The sequence below is a fragment of the Colobus angolensis genome, unplaced genomic scaffold, assembly GCF_000951035.1.
Source record: "Colobus angolensis palliatus isolate OR3802 unplaced genomic scaffold, Cang.pa_1.0 Scaffold37, whole genome shotgun sequence".
NCBI lineage: Eukaryota > Metazoa > Chordata > Mammalia > Primates > Cercopithecidae > Colobus > Colobus angolensis.
The window spans coordinates 3,816,584-3,836,024 of record NW_012117043.1 but is presented as its reverse complement, the minus strand read 5'-3'; the positions used below and the strand labels follow the sequence as shown (position 1 = coordinate 3,836,024).

General features: G+C 40.5%; 1 protein-coding gene across 4 annotated transcripts in view; it reads left to right on the top strand.

The window, feature by feature from the left end:
• The window catches only part of RPS6KB1 (ribosomal protein S6 kinase, 70kDa, polypeptide 1), a 68,042-nt gene that overhangs the window by 42,048 nt on the left and 6,553 nt on the right, over positions 1 to 19,441 (top strand). For all 4 annotated transcript variants that reach the window (XM_011953663.1, XM_011953661.1, XM_011953660.1 and 1 more), the window contains 9 exons: positions 1,454 to 1,601; positions 5,419 to 5,476; positions 6,917 to 7,017; positions 9,728 to 9,818; positions 9,992 to 10,082; positions 10,756 to 10,863; positions 11,760 to 11,822; positions 12,007 to 12,084; positions 16,640 to 16,747. In XM_011953663.1, coding sequence (XP_011809053.1) covers positions 1,454 to 1,601; positions 5,419 to 5,476; positions 6,917 to 7,017; positions 9,728 to 9,818; positions 9,992 to 10,082; positions 10,756 to 10,863; positions 11,760 to 11,822; positions 12,007 to 12,084; positions 16,640 to 16,747 — 846 coding nt within the window. The remainder of the gene's footprint in view (positions 1 to 1,453; positions 1,602 to 5,418; positions 5,477 to 6,916; positions 7,018 to 9,727; positions 9,819 to 9,991; positions 10,083 to 10,755; positions 10,864 to 11,759; positions 11,823 to 12,006; positions 12,085 to 16,639; positions 16,748 to 19,441) is intronic.

The following is a 19,441-nucleotide window of genomic DNA, read 5'->3' as shown; positions in this document are numbered from 1 at the left end:
CACAGGCGCCCGCCACCTCGCCCGGCTAGTTTTTGTATTTTTAGTAGAGACGGGGTTTCACCGTGTTACCCAGGATGGTCTCGATCTCCTGACCTTGTGATCCGCCCGCCTCGGCCTCCCAAAGTGCTGGGATTACAGGCATGAGCCACTGTGCCCGGCCGAGTTTTCTTATTTTTATAGCTTTGTTACATGTTGTGTGGATTCCATAGTTTTTCGGCCAGTATCCTATGTCTGAGCATTTAGGCTGTTTCCAGTGTTTCACTTTCACAGATAATGTTGCAACCAATAACCTGTGTATTTGCTTTCCATATTACTTATAGAGATGTACCATTGGGGTAACTTCCTGGAACTTATACCTGGCATGTCTAAAACAGGGCATCGTTCTCCCAAAACTTTTTCACTTTCATTTGCCAATACTGAATGGCACCATTATCTATCCTATTATGCAGAAATAAAGGTATCATCATTTCTTCTCATACCTAGTTTATCAGCAAATGCAAATTATGTTTTAGCCTTTCATTTTTTTCTATCTTCATTTTTTTACAGATCTTCTTAGTTGGTTTATTATACTAGCCTCCTAACTAGTCTCATTTCTTTCCTAATACTCCCTACTGCTGCTAGATGTGTCTTTCATAAAGCCAAAGGTTTGTTCATTTCACCCAGACCTTCCATTTCCTGGCCTCTACCTACTTCTCTAGCCTAATTGCTAACTACTTCTAACCATACTGAACTACTTGTAGATTCCCCACACATATCCTGTCCTATCAAGCCTCTTTTGCACTGGAATGCCTTTTTTTTACCTTCTACATTTTTTTTCTTTGTTTTTGTTTTGTTTTGTTTTTTACCATTTTTGTGGAGAATGGGGTCACGCTTGTTACCAGGCAGATCTTGAACTCCTGGGCTCAAGCGATCCTCCTGCCTCTGCCCACCTAAGTGCTGGGATTATAGACATGAGCCAACGTGTCCAGGCCACATTTCATTTTAATAATTTTCAAGCAAGACTTTTTGGTAGGTCAGATGTAATTCCCCTGTTTACCCTTACCATCCTGCGCTTACCTACATTGACTTGTCTTTTTTTCCCTGAGACTTTGGGCTCCTGTTGACTTTTGGGCTCCTATGGACAGGGCATTCTTTTGATTCTGCTTTCTTGGCACAGCCTGGAGCATGGTAGACACTTAGTCGTTTGTGAATATATGAACAAACTTGATCTGATTACAGATTTCTTTTTTAAAAAGTCTCTTTAGGTAATTCATTTACATGTTCACTGCAAAAAATCCAAACTGCACAGAGGCATATATAAAGTGAACATTTTCTGTTACCCCATCTCAGTTTCTAGTGGGAACTATGGTTAATAGTTCATTATTGGCAAGAAAAACACAAAATAGATTTTCCAGTTACTATAGAATAAAAATGTTCACTACTTTGTTCTTACAGATCATCTCTTTTCCTTTAGGCAATGATAGTGAGAAATGCTAAAGATACAGCTCATACAAAAGCAGAACGGAATATTCTGGAGGAAGTAAAGCATCCCTTCATCGTGGATTTAATTTATGCCTTTCAGACTGGTGGAAAACTCTACCTCATCCTTGAGTATCTCAGTGGTCAGTACACAGAGTTTGGTGTAATTATTTGCATTGACTCCAGAAACTGGGTCAAAATGTTATTTTTCAGTGGAAAAATACTTTTTCCCATTATGATCAAATAGTACTTAAAATTGATGAGTACACTGAAGGTCAAAATTCAGATGTGACCACGTTTCTATTGGCAGACAAATATGGAAGAAACTAAAGATTTTTTTTTGCCTCATCTGTAAAATTTTATTTTAATTCCTTTGTAATCAGTCACTTAACAGAAAAACAAATACCTAAGTGATGCAGAGCCATCAAATTGTACTGGGGTAAGATACTGTAATTTAAATCATTGGGAGGATTATTTAACATACTATTTTTGGAATTGGGTCTTTAAACAAGACTTTTTAGTTTAATGTAGCCTTAGTGATGGGGTATGTAGCTTACAATGGAGATCATCCACATTTCCCAGGGCCTGCCACCTCGTAGGAACTTGTTGCTTCCGTATCATTTCTAGATCACAGGTATCTATTTCTTTTTTTTTTTTTTTTTGAGACGGAGTTTTGCTCTTGTCGCCCAGGCTGGAGTGCAATGGTGTGATCTTGGCTCACTGCAGCCTCCACTTCCCGGGTTCAAGCGATTCTCCTGCCTCAGTCTCCTGAGTAGCTGGGATTGCAGGCATGTGCCACCACGCCTGGCTAATTTTTGTATTTTTAGTAAAGATGGGGTTTCGCCATGTTGGTCAGGCTGGTCTCGAACTCCCAGCTTCAGGTGATCCACCTGACTTAGCCTCCCAAAGTGCTGGGATTACAGGTATGAGCCCCTGCGCCTGGCCACAGGTATCTATTTCTAGCAAACACAGTGCAGTTCTCTGAGAAAGATTTTGCAGTAACATGGAACATGGAACAGAAAGCTGCAGAATGTAGCAACTTTTTTGTGACTATTGCTGTTGGAAAAACTTTTTTTGTTTGTTTTTTGAAGGTGGAGTTTCACTCTTCTCACCCAGGATGGAGTGCAGAGGCATGATCTCAGCTCACCGCAACTTCCGCTTCCCAGGTTCAAGCAATTCTCCTGCCTCAGCCTCCCGATTAGCTGGGACTACAGGCATGCGCCACCACACCTGGCTATTTTTTTGTATTTTTAGTAGAGCCGAGCTTTCACCATGTTGGCCAGGCTGGTTTTGAACTCCTGATCTCAGGTGATCTGCCCGCCTTCGCCTCCCAGAGTGCTGGGATTACAAGTGTGAGCCACCATGCCCGCCTGGAAAAACTATTTTGACATAATTTCATACAGAACACAAAAAGTTTTAAGAGTAGTATAAAGAATTCCTGTGCCAGGCTTAGTGGTTCATGCTTGTAACCAAGCAGTTTGGGAGGCCAAGGAGGGCAGATAATAAGGTCAGGAGTTTGAGACCAGTCTGGCCAACATAGTGAAACCCTGTCTCTACTAAAAATAGAAAAATTAGCCGGCATGGTGGTGCGCTCCTGTAATCCCAGCTACTTGGCAGGCTGAGGCAGGAGAATTGCTTGAACCTGGGAGGCAGAGGTTGTGGTGAGCTGAGATCGCACCACTATACTCTAACCTGGGCAACACAGCGAGACTCAGTCTCACACACACACACACTCTCAAAGAATTCCTGTATATTTCTCACCTAGATTCCCCACATGTTACCATTTCACCACATTTATTTTGTTGTATCTATCTATAGATATGTATATATGTGTATACATATATATATGCATGCATACATAATTTTTTTGAACTGTTTAAGAGAGTGTTACAGACATGATTTCCCTTTACCCCTAAAATTTCAGTGTATGTTTTATTTTATTTTATTTTTTTGAGATGGAGTCTCACTCTGTCACCCAGACTGGAGTGCAATGGCGCAATCTTGGGCTCACTACAACCTCTGCCTCCCGAGTAGCTGGGATTACAGGTACCCACCACCATGCCTGGCTAATTTTTAGTAGAGATGGGGTTTCACCATGTTGGCCAGGCTGGTCTCAAACTCCTGACCTCAGGTGATCCGCCCACCTCGGCCTCCCAAAGTGCTGGGATTACAGGTGTGAGCCACTGCGCCCAGCCTATTTAGTGTATATTTTCTAAAATCAAGGACAGTATCTTACATAACTATACTAAAATGATCAGAAATAGGAAATTAACATTGATGCAATTATAACTTAAAGTTTCCTTTAATCTGGAACATTTCCTCAGTCTTTCTTTGACTTTCATGATGTTGACATTTTTGATTAGTACAGGCCAGTTAGTTTGTAGAATGCTTTGGGTTTAGCTGATGTTTCCTTAGTATTAGATTCAGGTTATGCAATTTTGGCAGGACCATTGAAGTGATATTGTGTCCTCCTTAATGCTTCAGCTCAAGAGGTACATGATATTTATATCTTTGTTCCATTAATTGTGATGTTAACTTTGATCACATATATAAAGTGGTGTCTGCTGATTTTTTCCCTGGTGACATTTTTGCCTTTGTAATTAATAAGTATCTTTAGAGGAGATGCTTTGAGATTTAAATATCTTTCATCAAGCTTTCTTGTTCATTTTTGTTGTGGTTGTTGTTGTTTTTTGAGACGGAGTTTCACTCACTCTGTCGCCCAGGCTGGAGTGCAGTGGCGCGATCTCAGCTCACTGCAACCTCTGCCTCCCAGGTTCAAGTGATTCTCCTGCCTCAGCCTCCCGGGTAACTGGGATTACAGGCATGCACCACCACACCCAGCTAATTTTTTTATTTTTAGTAGAGATGACCCCTGACCTCAGATGATCTGCCCACCTTGGTCTCCCAAATTGCTGGGATTATAGGCGTGAGCCACTGCGCCCGGCCCACATTCAGTTTTGACATACATTGATTCTTGCCTGCAACAATTAATTGTGATGTTTGGCAAGTAATTTTTCTTATTCTGTTATGCCTTCTTCATTTATTACTTGGCATTCTACTGTAATTCTACTTGGCATTCTTCTTCCCCATTTAAAAAATTTATGTATTCCTTTATTTGTTATTATAGACTTAGGTATTCTAATATCATTCAATGTGATATAACCCTTTATTATCATTATTTATTTTGATACTCAAATTGTGCCATGATTTTTACTAGGCCACTGCCAAGGTTCATTCTGTTTATTTAAGGGTTCTAAAAATACGAAATATGAGCATTGACTAAAATTAGTGAGGGTGATTTAATTGTAGACTGTCATTTTTCTACTTATGGGTAAAATGTTAGAGTCTTTAATCAAGATTTTTTTTTTTGACCTCAGGTCTGGAATCTACAACTATTTTATTTATTTATTTATTTTTTGAGGCGGAGTCTCGCTCTGTCGCCCGGACTGGAGTGCAGTGGCTGGATCTCAGCTCACTGCAAGCTCCGCCTTCCGGGTTTATGCCAGTCTCTTGCCTCAGCCTCCCAAGTAGCTGGGACCACAGGCGCCCGCCACCTCGCCCGGCTAGTTTTTGTATTTTTAGTAGAGACGGGGTTTCACCGTGTTAGCCAGGATGGTCTCGATCTCCTGACCTCGTGAGGCCTCCCAAAGTGCTGGGATTACAGGCTTGAGCCACCGCGCCTGGCTAATCTACAAATATTTTAAAGTTTGTAGATATAAAACCTGGAATTCCAAGCCAGTTCTAGTTTTTAAACATATGTGTGTCACAGAAGAATAAGAATGTTACTAAAAATAGAATCCTGAGGACTTAGTTTTAAAACCTATGATTTTTAGGATCTGTTTTTCATTTTTAAGGAACTGATGTCTTTTAATTATGGTTAGAAGGAAAGCACAAACTCTCATTAGAAGTGGGTTGGAAATAAATAGTTTTATTTCTAATGTTTTTTCTTTTTCTTTACAGGAGGAGAACTATTTATGCAGTTAGAAAGAGAGGGAATATTTATGGAAGACACTGCCTGGTAAGTGAACTTTTTGTGGTTGCATAGATTCAGGTAATTACAAGCAAAGCCCCATTCCCACTATGGGCATCTACATGATTCAGTAAATTGATGTGGAGCCAGTCAGTCACTCAGGACTCAAGGGGGAGAAGCAGTTTTGGGACTGGGCAACTATGGAGGTCACATCATTCCTTTGCCCTTAGGCTTGAGTGGAACGCTCTTCACACCAGTTGTTCCTAACAGAACCATTCTCATTGCGGCTTTCTTTCCTTGAATTGGTAAGCTGCCTGCCTTGGCTGTGGGTGAGTGTGGTTTTCCAGTGAATCTTTATGTGTGGAACAATGGAAATTATCAGAAATCATCTCCTTTTTTTTAGGCTATTTCTCAAGGTGCAGTCTTAGGGAGGTGATAAGCCTGGGCATATCATCTGTGGATTGATTATATAGTCAGGATGGGATTTACCCTCCTATTTCTAAACATGTCATCTGCTTCAAATTAAAAATATGCACATCCTTTTGTGAAGCAACAATCTTGGGTCACAATAAATCGGTTTATCCTACACATTAATTTAATAGAAAACAACACTTAAATGTTTTTTTCTACCTTGATTACCAAAACTGCATTCCATTGTTTAATTTCAGGCCTTTTCTAACACAGAAGCCGCATTTAAGAGCCTTAGGGATGAAGTGCCCTTTTTTGGAGGAGGCTCACTGAGCCGTGTTGGAGGCTGTTTGTGGTCCTGCTGGCTGTGAAACTGCCTCAGTCCTCTAGGACACACCCTCTCCATCCTGGAGTAATCTGCAGGATTGCAACATTGTTATGCAGCCAGTATTGCAGTGCCTTGTGCTTTTCGAATCCAGACAGGGTTGATTCAGCCCTTTATTCTTTTGAGGTAGATAAATTTGAGTGTCACACAGTTTGTAGTTGTGGGCTGGCTGGCAGGAGGGAGGGCAGGTACTGTGGGCCTAAGCTGTCTATAAATATGTAGCTGTATTAAGTAAGGGATGAGTGGGCTTCTAAGGGTCAGGTTATAGGATCCCTTTTGAAATCAAGACTTGATCTCAGAATAACAAAGTTCCTATTTCCTATGGGATTTTAAAGTTGGGTGTGGATGGGAGAAATTTGCTTTGAAATGAATGACTATTAGCTTAATTCCTACACAGACAGAACAAAACATGACCAATGTCAGTTTAGCATATTCTGGACATCTTTGCAATTTTAGCAGTATATTCTAATGGCAAAATAAAGCACTTTATAGTTTCACTAAAATGAGTGAAACATAAATGCCCCCATGCCTTTTGGCAGCATCCTATGCCATCTCTTTTTCCCACACATCCCCCTACCCCACTAATTTGGTCTTTGGTGCATGTCTGTTTCTTTCAAGGAATTTTGCTCCATACATAAACTGCTTTGGATAGATTACACTCTTTTTTAATTTTATTAAATCACTTTTGTTTCCAGCTTTTACTTGGCAGAAATCTCCATGGCTTTGGGGCATTTACATCAAAAGGGGATCATCTACAGAGACCTGAAGCCGGAGAATATCATGCTTAATCACCAAGGTGGAGACATACCGTAAACAATTCTATAGTAAATAATCATCTTAAAATCCTCCCACACAGGTCATGGCCATTTTCAAAGCCCCGTATTCATCTCTCTATTTTGTGTATTTCCTCCCTCAGAATTTATGGCATAATAGTACTTGCTGATGTTTTAAGTCTTTAAGTAATTACGCTTGGTGAGAGTAAAAGAAGTTGAGGGTAATAGTCGCTTAACTGCCTTTTTTAGTTTAATCCTTATTCATTATAGTTTTTCATATTTTTGGAATCCTTACATAAAATGTTGTATAATGTTTTAGACTGTAAAAGCCAGTCTAAACATTAATTTTGGCTTGTTACTTAAATTGAAAAGTGAATATTAATTATATAAGTCAAGTTTTAATAATGAAAATATGTAAATATTGGCTGGACACAGTGGCTCACACCTGTAATCCCAGCACTTTGGGAGGCTGAGGCGGGTGGATCACCTGAGGTCAGGAGTTCAAGACGCCTGGCCAAAATGGTGAAACCCCATCTCTACAAAACTACAAAAAAAAAATTAGCTGGGCATGATGGTGGGTGCCTGTAATCCCAGCTACTCAGGAGGCTGAGGTGGGAGAATTGCCTGAACCCAGGCGGCGAAAGTTGCAGTGAGCCAAGATCGTGACATTGCACTCCAGCCTGGGCGACAGAGCAAGACTCCGTCTCACAAAAAAAAAAAAAGAAAATGAAAATATGTAAATATTAGAAGCTATGCTTCTTACTGTAGGTTTTATTAATGCTGGAAAAAGGATTGAAATTGAATCAAAGTATTTGATAAAACTTTGGAAATATGATGTTTAGTAGGCATCAGGTTACTGTTTTTTTTTTTTTTGAGATAGGGGTTTCACTCTGTCACCCAGGCTGGAGTATAGTGGCATGATTACAGCTCACTGCAACCTCTGCCTCCCAGGCTCAAGTGACCTCCCACCCCAGGCCCTCAAGTAGCTGGGGCGATTGTGGCACACCACCATGCCTGGCTAATTTTTGGTATTTTTTGTAGAAATGGGGTTTCATCATGTTGTCCAGGGTGGTCTCAAACTCCTGAGCTCAATTGATCTGCCCACTTTGGCCTCCCAAATTGCTGGGATTACAGGCATAATCCCCCTTCCCCCCAGCCAGAATCAGTTTATTCTTGCTGTTTGTTTGCAACAACAAACATAAACATCAGAGAGACTGATAATCTATACAGCTATAGATATAGCACAGTGAGCCTTGACTACAACTGCATGCTGCTACAGACAGCTCAATTTATGTTAATCTGGGCTGTGGGTAGACTTGGCAGTTCATACCCTAGAGGAGCAACCAGCTGACCCACGGTATCTAGAAGGTGGTAGCAGCTGCTAATCTTAGATGTCTACAGAATAATCCATGAGGTAGTTAATTGGTTCAGACTCTTAGAAAATGATGTATGAACAACCGAGGCTCATATAAACATTCCAGATTATACTCCTCCACCCACCTTTTTTTTTTTAAGGCGAAATTATATACTTAACTGAATATATCATGGGAATCAGTGTCTCTTCCTTCCTCTCATCAACACCTCCTCACTCCCCAAAACCTGGATTCTGATCTGAATTCTAAGTCACAGGATAGAAAAGGGGAGCGACAGAATAGTTAACTTCTTTTTTTTTTTTGAGGCGGAGTCTCGCTCTGTCGCCCGGACTGGAGTGCAGTGGCTGGATCTCAGCTCACTGCAAGCTCCGCCTGCCGGGTTTACGCCATTCTCCTGCCTCAGCCTCCCGAGTAGCTGGGACTACAGGCGCCCGCCACCTCGCCCGGCTAGTTTTTGTATTTTTAGTAGAGACGGGGTTTCACCGTGTTAGCCAGGATGGTCTCGATCTCCTGACCTCGTGATCCGCCCGTCTCGGCCTCCCAAAATGCTGGGATTACATGCTTGAGCCACCGCGCCCGGCCAACTTCTTTGATTTGTAAGGTTGAGTGTATCAGATGGTTCTGTGAAAATAAAGGCCATATTTCTTCTGTATCAGAGTGTAGTATATATTTACATTTGAATCAATAGGTCATTGTGCCTTTTCTGTGAAATGAACCGCAAATACTAGAGTCCCTGAGGTTGTTGAACCACTTGTTATGACAGTCCAGTAAAGAAAGCTAAACTTGAACTGAAATGATCTTTGTATGAGGTGGTAAGTTTTTTACTTTCTGGATCAGCGATGATTGATTCGTACTATCTAGCAATTTTATTTCTTTCCCCTAATTGGTAGCATTGGGCAGAGTGAGCTACCTTGTTATAGTGACTTTCTGAGACCATCTTCAGAACTCTTCACAGTTCACTGTGTTAAAAGCTGTATATTTGAAGTACTAGCTCACAAAGGTATAGAATATGTTTTTTGGGGTCTGTGTACTTAAACTAGACTTCATAAAACAGTTTTCCCAGGATTTTTCTTTTTCGGGATGGTAGAGGATTCTGTGTATACTTAAAGCTAGAGCCTTAGGTTATTTCACTTTTTTCTCTATCTTTGTTTTCTCTTTACTAGATAGATTATATCATTGGCAAAAGGTGACTTTGCCCTAGCCTTAAACAGTTAGCATCCCATTTTATGGATGGTACCTTGTTCTTGACATCTGCAAGAAAAGTTAAATGGAAGGATAGATTAAGGTGTTATGTGACATGTTCAAACACTGCACATACTTGGAATTCTGAGAATAATCATGCTGTAATCTTTCATTGTAGGTCATGTGAAACTAACAGACTTTGGACTATGCAAAGAATCTATTCATGATGGAACAGTCACACACACATTTTGTGGAACAATAGAATACATGTGAGCTGCATGTTAAGCATAATTGGTTTGGGGGTAATAGCTAATTTTACCTCTTTTAAGGAATAGTATCTGTTTTCTGTACCCTCATTGACTCTGTATATTGTTTTTAAAATTCTAATTCAGATGATATGCAAATGGGTGAAGTTTTAAGCGTATTATTTTTCTCATTGTAGGGCCCCTGAAATCTTGATGAGAAGTGGCCACAATCGTGCTGTGGATTGGTGGAGTTTGGGAGCATTAATGTATGACATGCTGACTGGAGCAGTAGGTGCACAGTTAAAAGCTGCATGTATTATGGTCTGTGCTGAGTCACTGTAGCAAGAGACCTGTCCTGTGCTTTCTGAAAATGTTACCAGTGGAGTTTTCAAAGCCCAGAGATTTGTTATTAGTGGTTTAACACTAATAATGCTGTATGATTATATGGGATCCCATACTTTCAGAAACATTTTCATTTAAATGATCTATGTCATGGCAGGCCTGTGAAATAGATGTTGAACAGATAATGCCCTTATTTTATAAATGGAGAAACTGAAGCATAAAAATCACATAGCTCACTTATTATCACACAGCAAGTTAATGGTGGAAACACAGGCTTCCTTCCAGGACACTGCTACTTCCTCTGTCCTGTTGCTTAAAAACTGCACTTCTGCCGGGCACAGTGGTGCATGCCTGTAGCCCAAGCTACTCAGGAGGCTGAGGCGGGAGGATCATTTGAGCTAAGGGTTATTAATAGAATCTAGCCTTGACAACATAGTGAGACCCTGTCTCTAAAACAAAATAAAGGTCTTTAGCAGTTAGCCTATTTCACAGCATACATTTCTGATCTCCATGCAAAACTAATTCAGGAAATGGATAATATTGTTATTTAAAATTTGTTTCTTATATACTAATATTTTTCACTCCCTGCTAATATTTTTCACTTGTCTTCTACTCTTAGCCCCCATTCACTGGGGAGAATAGAAAGAAAACAATTGACAAAATCCTCAAATGTAAACTCAATTTGCCTCCCTACCTCACGCAAGAAGCCAGAGATCTGCTTAAAAAGGTAAGGTTCTTAAATAGTCACTGACACTGTAAGATTCAATGACTAGGATTTAACTAGATAGAATTTAATGTATGTTTTGAATAAAGAGTCATATATAAATATTGAACAAAAAAAGTCTTTCATTTTTGAAGGCGAAGTACAGATTTGTTTAAAGACTTTCTTTTCATATTCTTTTTTTAGTTCTTTTTTTTGAGACAAGAGTCTTGCTCTGTCACCCAGGCTAGAGTGCAGTGGTGCGATCTTGGCTTACTGCAACCTCAGTCTCCCAGGTTCAAGCGATTCTCTTGCCTCAGCCTCTCGAATAGCTGGGATTACAGGCACCTGCCACCACGCCCGGCTAATTTTTGTATTTTTAGTAGAGACAGGGTTTCACCATGTTGGTCAGACTGGTCTGGAACTCCTGACTTCAGGTGATCCACCTGCCTTGACCTCCCAAAGTGCTGGATTACAGACCCTTAAACAATATTCAGTAGTAATTAGTAAACTATATTTTCTTTTTTTTCTGAGATGGAGTCTTGCTTTGTTGTCCAGGCTGGAGTACAATGGCATGATCTTGGCTCACTGCCACCTCCCCCTCCCAGGTTCAAGTGATTCTCCTGCCTCAGTCTCCCTAGTAGCTGGGATTACAGGCATGTGCCACCACGCCAGGCTAGTTTTTGTATTTTTAGTAGAGAAGGGGTTTCACCATGTTGACCAGGCTGGTCTCGAACTCCCAACCTCTGGTGATCCACCTGCCTCAGCCTCCCAAAGTGCTGGGATTACAGGCATAAGCCACTGTGCCTGGCCAATAAACTATATTTTCTCAAGGCAAAGGAGACAAGCAAAGTCTAAAAAGGGGAAAAAAAAAAATCAGTTTGACTAGGGTTCTTTACCCAGGCTTTTTTTTTCCTTTCAAGCTGCTGAAAAGAAATGCTGCTTCTCGTCTGGGAGCTGGTCCTGGGGATGCTGGAGAAGTTCAAGTAGGGTTTGGCATCTTTGGTGTTTTGTGGGGAAGATAATGCTAGTTTTATGTATTTCTGAGGGTTATATGTAGTTGCTTATAAGTTTAGCTTATTTTGTGACTTGTAACTTCAAAAAGGTGATTCATTTATCAATCCAGCAAAGTCTATTCCCCTCAACTTTTCTTTCTGCTTTTTTTTCTAGGCTCATCCATTCTTTAGACACATTAACTGGGAAGAACTTATGGCTCGAAAGGTGGAGCCCCCCTTTAAACCTCTGTTGGTAAGTATACATGAAAGCGTATAATTGGGTGCAGTGACTCACGCCTGTAATCCAAAAACTTTAAAGGGCCGAAGTGGGAGGATTGTTTGAGGCCAGGAGTTCAAGACCAGCATGGGCAACATAACAAGACTCCATATCTACAAAACATCTAAAAGTGTGTATTTTTAGTAGAGACTTAAAATTTTTAGTAGAGACTCTACTGGGTGTGGTGGCATGTACCTGTAAGTCCCACCTACTTTCGAGGCTGAGGCAGGAGGATCATAAAAATCTCAGAGCAGCCGGGTGCGGTGGCTCAAGCCTGTAATCCCAGCACTTTGGGAGGCCGAGACGGGCGGATCACGAGGTCAGGAGATCGAGACCATCCTGGCTAACACGGTGAAACCCCGTCTCTACTAAAAATACAAAAACTAGCCGGGCGAGAGGGGGCGGCGCCTGTAGTCCCAGCTACTCGGGAGGCTGAGGCAGGGGGATTGGCGTAAACCCGGGAGGCGGAGCTTGCAGTGAGCTGAGATCCCGCCACTGCACTCCAGTCCCGGCGACACAGCAAGACTCCGCCTCAAAAAAAAAAAAAAAATCTCAGAGCAGACAGAAACATTATTTTTATTAGCAGTTCAAAGATCTCTGGTTTATCCTCTCTTCAGCATCTTTGTTTTTATTTATTTTATTTTATTTTGAGACGGAGTCTCACTCTGTCACCCAGGATGGAGTGCAGTAGCATGATCACAGTTCAATGCAGCCTTGACCTCACCAGGCTCACGTGATTCTCCCACCTCAGCTTCCCGAATAGCTGTGACTACAGACACGTGTCACCATGTCTGGCTAATTTTTTTGTATTTTTTATAGAAACAGGGTTTTGCCATGTCTCCCAGACTGGTCTCGAACTCCTGGGCTCAAGTGATCCACTCACCTCAGCCTCTCAAAGTGCTGGGATTACAGGTGTGAGCTTCTGCACCCAGCCAAGCATCTTTTATTTTTGTACTATCTTTTAAAGAACTAAAGCCAGTGGCAACTGACTGTATTAGCTATTTTTAAGTCAGTTACCTAAGAAAATTAAATATTTCAGGTAGTTGGTACTTTTCTTTTTCTGGTTTTACTTTGCTTAATTTAACCATTTTAAATATGATTCTCTGGGAATTTTTTCTTCAAAATATAGAATATATGTGCATTAGTTTGCTAGGCTTGCTGCAACAAAGTACCACAAACCGGGTGGCTTAGACAACAGAAATTTATTATCTTATAGATCTGGAGACTAGAAGTTCTAGATCACGTTGTTAGAGTTGGTTTCTTTGACGACTGTGAGAAACTGTATGTTCCATGCCTCTCCCCTGGCTTCTGGTGGTTTGCTGGTAATCTTTGTCATTCTTTGGCTTGTAGGTGCATCACCCGGATCTCTGCCTTCATGTTCACATGGTGTTCTACCTGTGTGCATATCTGTGGCCAAATTTCCCCTTTTTATAAGGATACCAGGCATATTGGATTAGGGTTCCTCTCTACTCCAGTAGGACCTCATCTTCACTAATTACATCTGCAATAACCCTTTCCAAATAAGGTCACATTCTGAGGAACTAGAGGTTAGAATTTCAACATACGAAATTTTTTGGGGGGTGGGTAAGGCACACGCTTCAACCCATAGCAATATGTTTTTGAGTAAATGAGTTAGTATGTTAGTTATTGTCTTTCTCCCACCTTAGAATCTGAGAAAATACAGTTTATTTTTCCATTCCTTGGGATGTAGGTGGAGAAGGAGGAGGATGATGATGGTGATTATTTTTTGGTCGTGGAGCATAATGTGACCCACTTTAAAAAACAACAGACAATTGTAAGGAGGATAACTGTCATACACCTACCGCCCAGCTTAAAAAATGATTAGGTCATCTTGTTTAAACATAACTGCCATCCCAGCATCACACCTCAGAAGTTGACAGTTTGCCCAGTTTTTTTTTTTCTCTTTTTCTTTTTTTTTTGAGATAGGATCTTTCTCTGTTGCCCAGGCAGGAGTGCAGTGGCATGATCATGGCTCATGGCAGCCTCAACCTCCCAGGCTCAAGGAATGGATCCTCCCGTATAGCTGGGACCACAGGGGTGTATCACCACACCCAGCTAGTTTTTTGAATTTTTCTAGACATGAGGTTTCCCTGTGTTGCCCCACCTAATTTTTTGTTGTTGTTGTTGTTCCATTATTTTTTTCTCGTCCTGTTTGTGAGAATTTAATCAAGGTCTGTATATAACTTGGTTACTATGTCTCTTAGGTCTCTTGTCATTTACAGATTCCCCTTGTGATTTACTGACGAAACCGGGTATTTGTCCTGTAGAATTCTCAAATTTTGATTTCGTTTATATTATCCCTATAGTTTCATTGACCATGTTCATCTGTTCCCTGAACTTCCAAAAACTGGTAGTTAAATTTAGGTGGTTGATCTGATTCAGATTAAACTCTCAGTATTGCATGCTTTGATCAGGTGGCAAAATGTATAGTTTTTTTGTTTTTTTTTTTTTAAGTGATGTTGGTGGTCACTGATCATTGCCTGTGTCAGCATTTCACTACCAGGATAATTTGGCAATGTCTGGAGATCCACTGATTGTCACAGCTTGGGGGAGGGAATGCTGAGGCACCTTTAGGGGTAAGAGTCAGCCCAGCGAAGTATTAATAGGCCTGAAATGTCAGTAGCACTGAGGTTGAGAAAGTCTGGCCTACTTTTATAATTTCATCAGGTGTTTGTGAAATGGTCTTATTCTGTTATTTCTTCTTTCTTTTTAGCTTGAATTCTTCATAAAGAGAAACTCTTTGATCAGTTAGTTACTCAAGGTATACGTCATACAGGAAAGGCAGGATGTATGTTTGATTCTTTCCTAGTTTTCAAAATAATGAATTAGTTCCCTAGCATCTTCCAAAATTGACCAATGAACTTTGTGTATTTTTTTCTTTTTTAGCATATTATGAACTTATACCTTTTAACATATTTGTGTTTCATTTCATTGCAGTTTTTATTTTTATTGATTCATGTATTCATTTTATTTATTAATTTATTGTTTTGAGGCAGGGTCTTACTCTGTCACCCAAGCCGTAGTGCAGTGGTATAATTTCTGCCCACTGCAGCCTTGACTTCCCAGCCTCCAGCAATCCTCCCACCTCAGCCTCTTAAGTAGCGGGGACCACAGGTACACTACCATGCCCAGCTAATTTTTGTGTTTCTGGTAGAGACAGCGTTTTGCCATGTTCACCAGGCTGGTCATCAACTCCTGAGCTCAAAAGCAGTCCACCTGCCTCTGCCTCCTGAAGTGTTGGGATGATAGACGTGAGCCCCCGCGCCTGTCAGTTGTCTTTATTGATGCTCAATGTTTCCCTTTGTTGAATGCTGGGTGCAGTGAATGCTGGGTGCGTCTTCGTGTTGGTTTCTGAGTCCTTTTGACATGAGCACATGGGCTAGTGTTGTACCAGAGAGCAAAATAAGGAAACTGGTGTTCTATGCTTATCTTGTGCATTTCCCCACACTTGGAATCAGCTGTTCCTCCAGGGAGTGCAGGTTCACAGTCTGGGCTCTGAGAGAATTATAAAGTCAGTGTGGTCATCTTTCAGTATTAAGTCAGATATTCTAAATTATTATTTACTTCCTACATTTGGCCCAAGAGTCTAACCAGATATTTTGAGAGAGAAGGAATTAAATAAATGGATCTCATGGTTAGAACTGAAGTGATAACTATACTTTCACAGGGAAATATAACTTACAAACCATGCGAAATAGAAAATTATTTTTGCTCCTTTAGATTTCTAAAGGAATGAAATACACTGTGGGAAGAAACTTTAACTGGAGCATCTCATCAGTGTTATTCATGTTTTAACTCTTGCTTCAGTAGTTTTTCAGGTTTATTACAAACCTGCAGTAGCCAACTGAACTAATTATCTCTAAACAGGGATTTAGCCAGTGGACTAGGCACACTGAAGCTTTGTGAGATGGGAAATTGATATTAACATTTTTTCCAGCTTGTTTTGAGCTCAATATATTCACTTTTTTTTTTTTTTATTGAGACAGACTCTTGCACTGTCGCCTGAGCTGGTGTGCAGTGGCACGATCTCTGCTTGCTGCAACCTCTGCCTCCCAGGTTCAAGCAATTCTCCTGCCTCAGCCTCCCAAGTAGCTAGGATTACAGGAGCATGCCACCATGCCTGGCTAATTTTTTTTATTTTTAGTAGAGATGGGGTTTTGCTATGTTGGCCAGGCTAGTCTTGAACTCCTGACCTTGTGATCCGCCTGCCTCAGCCTCCCAAAGTGCTGGGATTACAGGAGTAAGCCACCATGCCCAGTTGATATATTCTCATTTTTAATAGGAATAACTCTATACTAAAATCTATTTGAGTGCAAGTTTAAGATTTGAAGATGTAATTTGACTCAGTACTTTCCACCTGCATTTTTTTCTTCATTCTGTGCCTGCTAAAACTATTCTAATACTTTATTATAGTTAACCCCTGCGAAAAGAGCTCCCAGAGCTTACAGTGCATTTGATTGATGTAATATGGACTATTTATTATTTTCTAAATTATTTTGTTTGTATAAAGCAATCTGAAGAGGATGTAAGTCAGTTTGATTCCAAGTTTACACGTCAGACACCTGTTGACAGCCCAGATGACTCAACTCTCAGTGAAAGTGCCAATCAGGTCTTTCTGGTAAGTGAAAGAATTTCCATGTAGTCATGGGAAATTTTAAGTATGAGGATGGGCTCTTGGATAAGAAAATTCAGTTTGCTTGCTTTGCAGTTCATGCAGGTAACTGGGCACACTTTTTTTTTTAATTAGCGATGCCCTTATAACTTACTGATACCTACAAAATTGATTTTCATAATCCAACATTTTATTTTAGCAATTAGGGTGGGAATGTACAATTCTTTGGAGAGTATGATTCCCTTTTTTGGTTGGGCCACAGACTTAAAATGGTGTTTGGCTTAGCATCTCAACCAAAAATTAGTCTTAGCAGTGGAGAGAAAAACCTCACACTAACTACATGTATTTTATTCCTGAAACAGCTGTAGATTTTTGGTACTCTTTTTTTTTTTTTTTTTTTTAAGACAGGGTCTCACCTTGTAGCCCAGGCTTAGGTGTAGGGTATAGTGGTGTGATCACAGTTCTCTGCAGCCTTGACCTCCCAGGCTCAAGTGATCCACCCATTTCAGCCTTGTGAGTTCCTGGACTACAGGTGCCACATCCACCTAAGTTTTTATTTTTTTTGTAGAGACAGAGTCTTACTATTTTACTCCTGGACTCAAGCTATCTTCCCACCTCAGCTTCCCAAAGTGCCACAGTTTATAGGCGTGAACCATCATTCCTGGCCCTATTTTTGGTACTCTTAACATAAGTAGGGGATTTTTTTTTTTTTTTTTTTTGATACAGAGTCTTGCTCTGTCTCCAGGTTGGAGTGCAGTGGCGCGATCTCAGCTCACTGCAACCTCTGCCTCCTGAGTTCAAGTGATTCTCCTGTCTCAGCCTCCCAAGTAGCTGGGACTAAAGGCGCGTGTCACCACGCCCAGTTAATTTTTGTATTTTTAGTAGAGACAGGGTTTCACCATGTGGGCCAGGATGATCTTGATTTCTTGACCTCGTGATCCACCCGCCTGATTACAGGCATGAGTCACCGCGCCCGGCCAAGTAGGGGATTTTTTAACATTAATTGTGAATATTTGACATCAAAATATATTGGTTCATATGTAATAGTGAATTCTCATCATAGAAATGCCTGTATAGATTTATAGCTTGTCTCCTCAGAAGAGTAAAGGTTTTTGATGTTGGCCAACAGAAATGATGGATTTATATCAGATGACCGTGAATGCATACTATTTTGCTAAAATATCACATGCTTGTTGATTTTATTACTGTACTTAATATGTTACATGAACATCTATCTCATTTTGTATCCTTTTTTTTCTTTTGTCATTCCTTTTTGGACTACCTCTAGGGATAACAGAATATGGGTAAAATAATTGTTTAGGAGTGTTTTTTTCCCTGTTTTTGAGTTCACTGGATTTGTCACTAACTTAATTCTCAAGCTTTTCTTCCCCACACTGCTCACTATGTAATAGAAGTAGTGTTGTATCTTATGGTATGGGAAATAAGCTCTAAAGTTCACATGGAGTTGGGGCAGAGTGGCTCATGCCTATAACCTTGAGGTCAGGAGTTCGAGACCAGCCTCGCCAACATGGTAAAACCCTGTCCCTACTAAAAATACAAAAATTAGCCGGGTGTGGTGGCGTGCACCTGTGGTACCAACTACTTGGGAGGCTGAGGCAGGAGAATCACTTGAACCCAGAAGGCAGAGGTTTGCAGGAGCCAAGATTATGCCACTGCACTCCAGCCTGAGCAATAGTGAGACTCTGTATCAAAAAAATAATAATTAATTAAAAAAAATAAAGTTAGCATGGAATGCAAAAGTTGTGTATAGTACAGTATAGTTTGAGTAAACAACACTGAATAATAATAGTCCTATAAATTAGTAATATAGAGCACGTAGGCAAAAACAATCTTACAGTATTAATTACATAAGAGATAAAAGATGAGTGAGTGCATGCATAGTTTTAAATTCAAGTTTGATGGTGCATGATCAAAGTTACGGCATCTGTTAGTAAAATCTTAGGTTCAGTTATGGAAGTGGGCATGAATCACTTTAATTTTGGCATTTTTTTTTTCTCTCATGTACTACAGATGTGGAATTTATACCTTTGATTTAAAATAGAGACCTTTTCCTCAATTGAACATTGCAGAATTTCAACTTATGTGACAGTTTTTCACCCACAAAATAGAAGCATTTTATTTAGCTACCAAGAAATCCAAAGTTGTGGCGGTAAAAGTGAGATATTGAAGCTTTCATTGCCAATTACAGTATTATTGAGCTTTTCATAATTACTTAAATTGGCTAACTGATGAACAGAACAATTCATTTGTTAGGTTGTAGCCAGAATTCTGTACATAAAGTGGATCTCTTTAAACATTAATAAAAAAAATAGGCCGGGCGCAGTGGGTCATGCCTATAATCCCAGCACTTTGGGAGGCTGAGGTGGGTGGATGACAATGTCAGGAGTTCCAGACCAGCCTGGCCAATATGATGAAAACCTGTCTCTACTAAAAAGACAAAAATTAGCCAGGCGTGATGACTGTAGTCCCAGCTACTGGGAAGGCTGAGGCAGGAGAATCGCTTGAACCTGGGAGGTGGAGGTTGCAGTGAGCCAAGATTGTGCCCCTCACTGCACTCTAGCCTGGGCGACGGAGCGAGACTCCATCTCAAAAAATATACACACACACACACACACACACACACACATATATATAGTGACATCCCACTTACCTGGATAATGTGGTTCTAGCAACCTCATT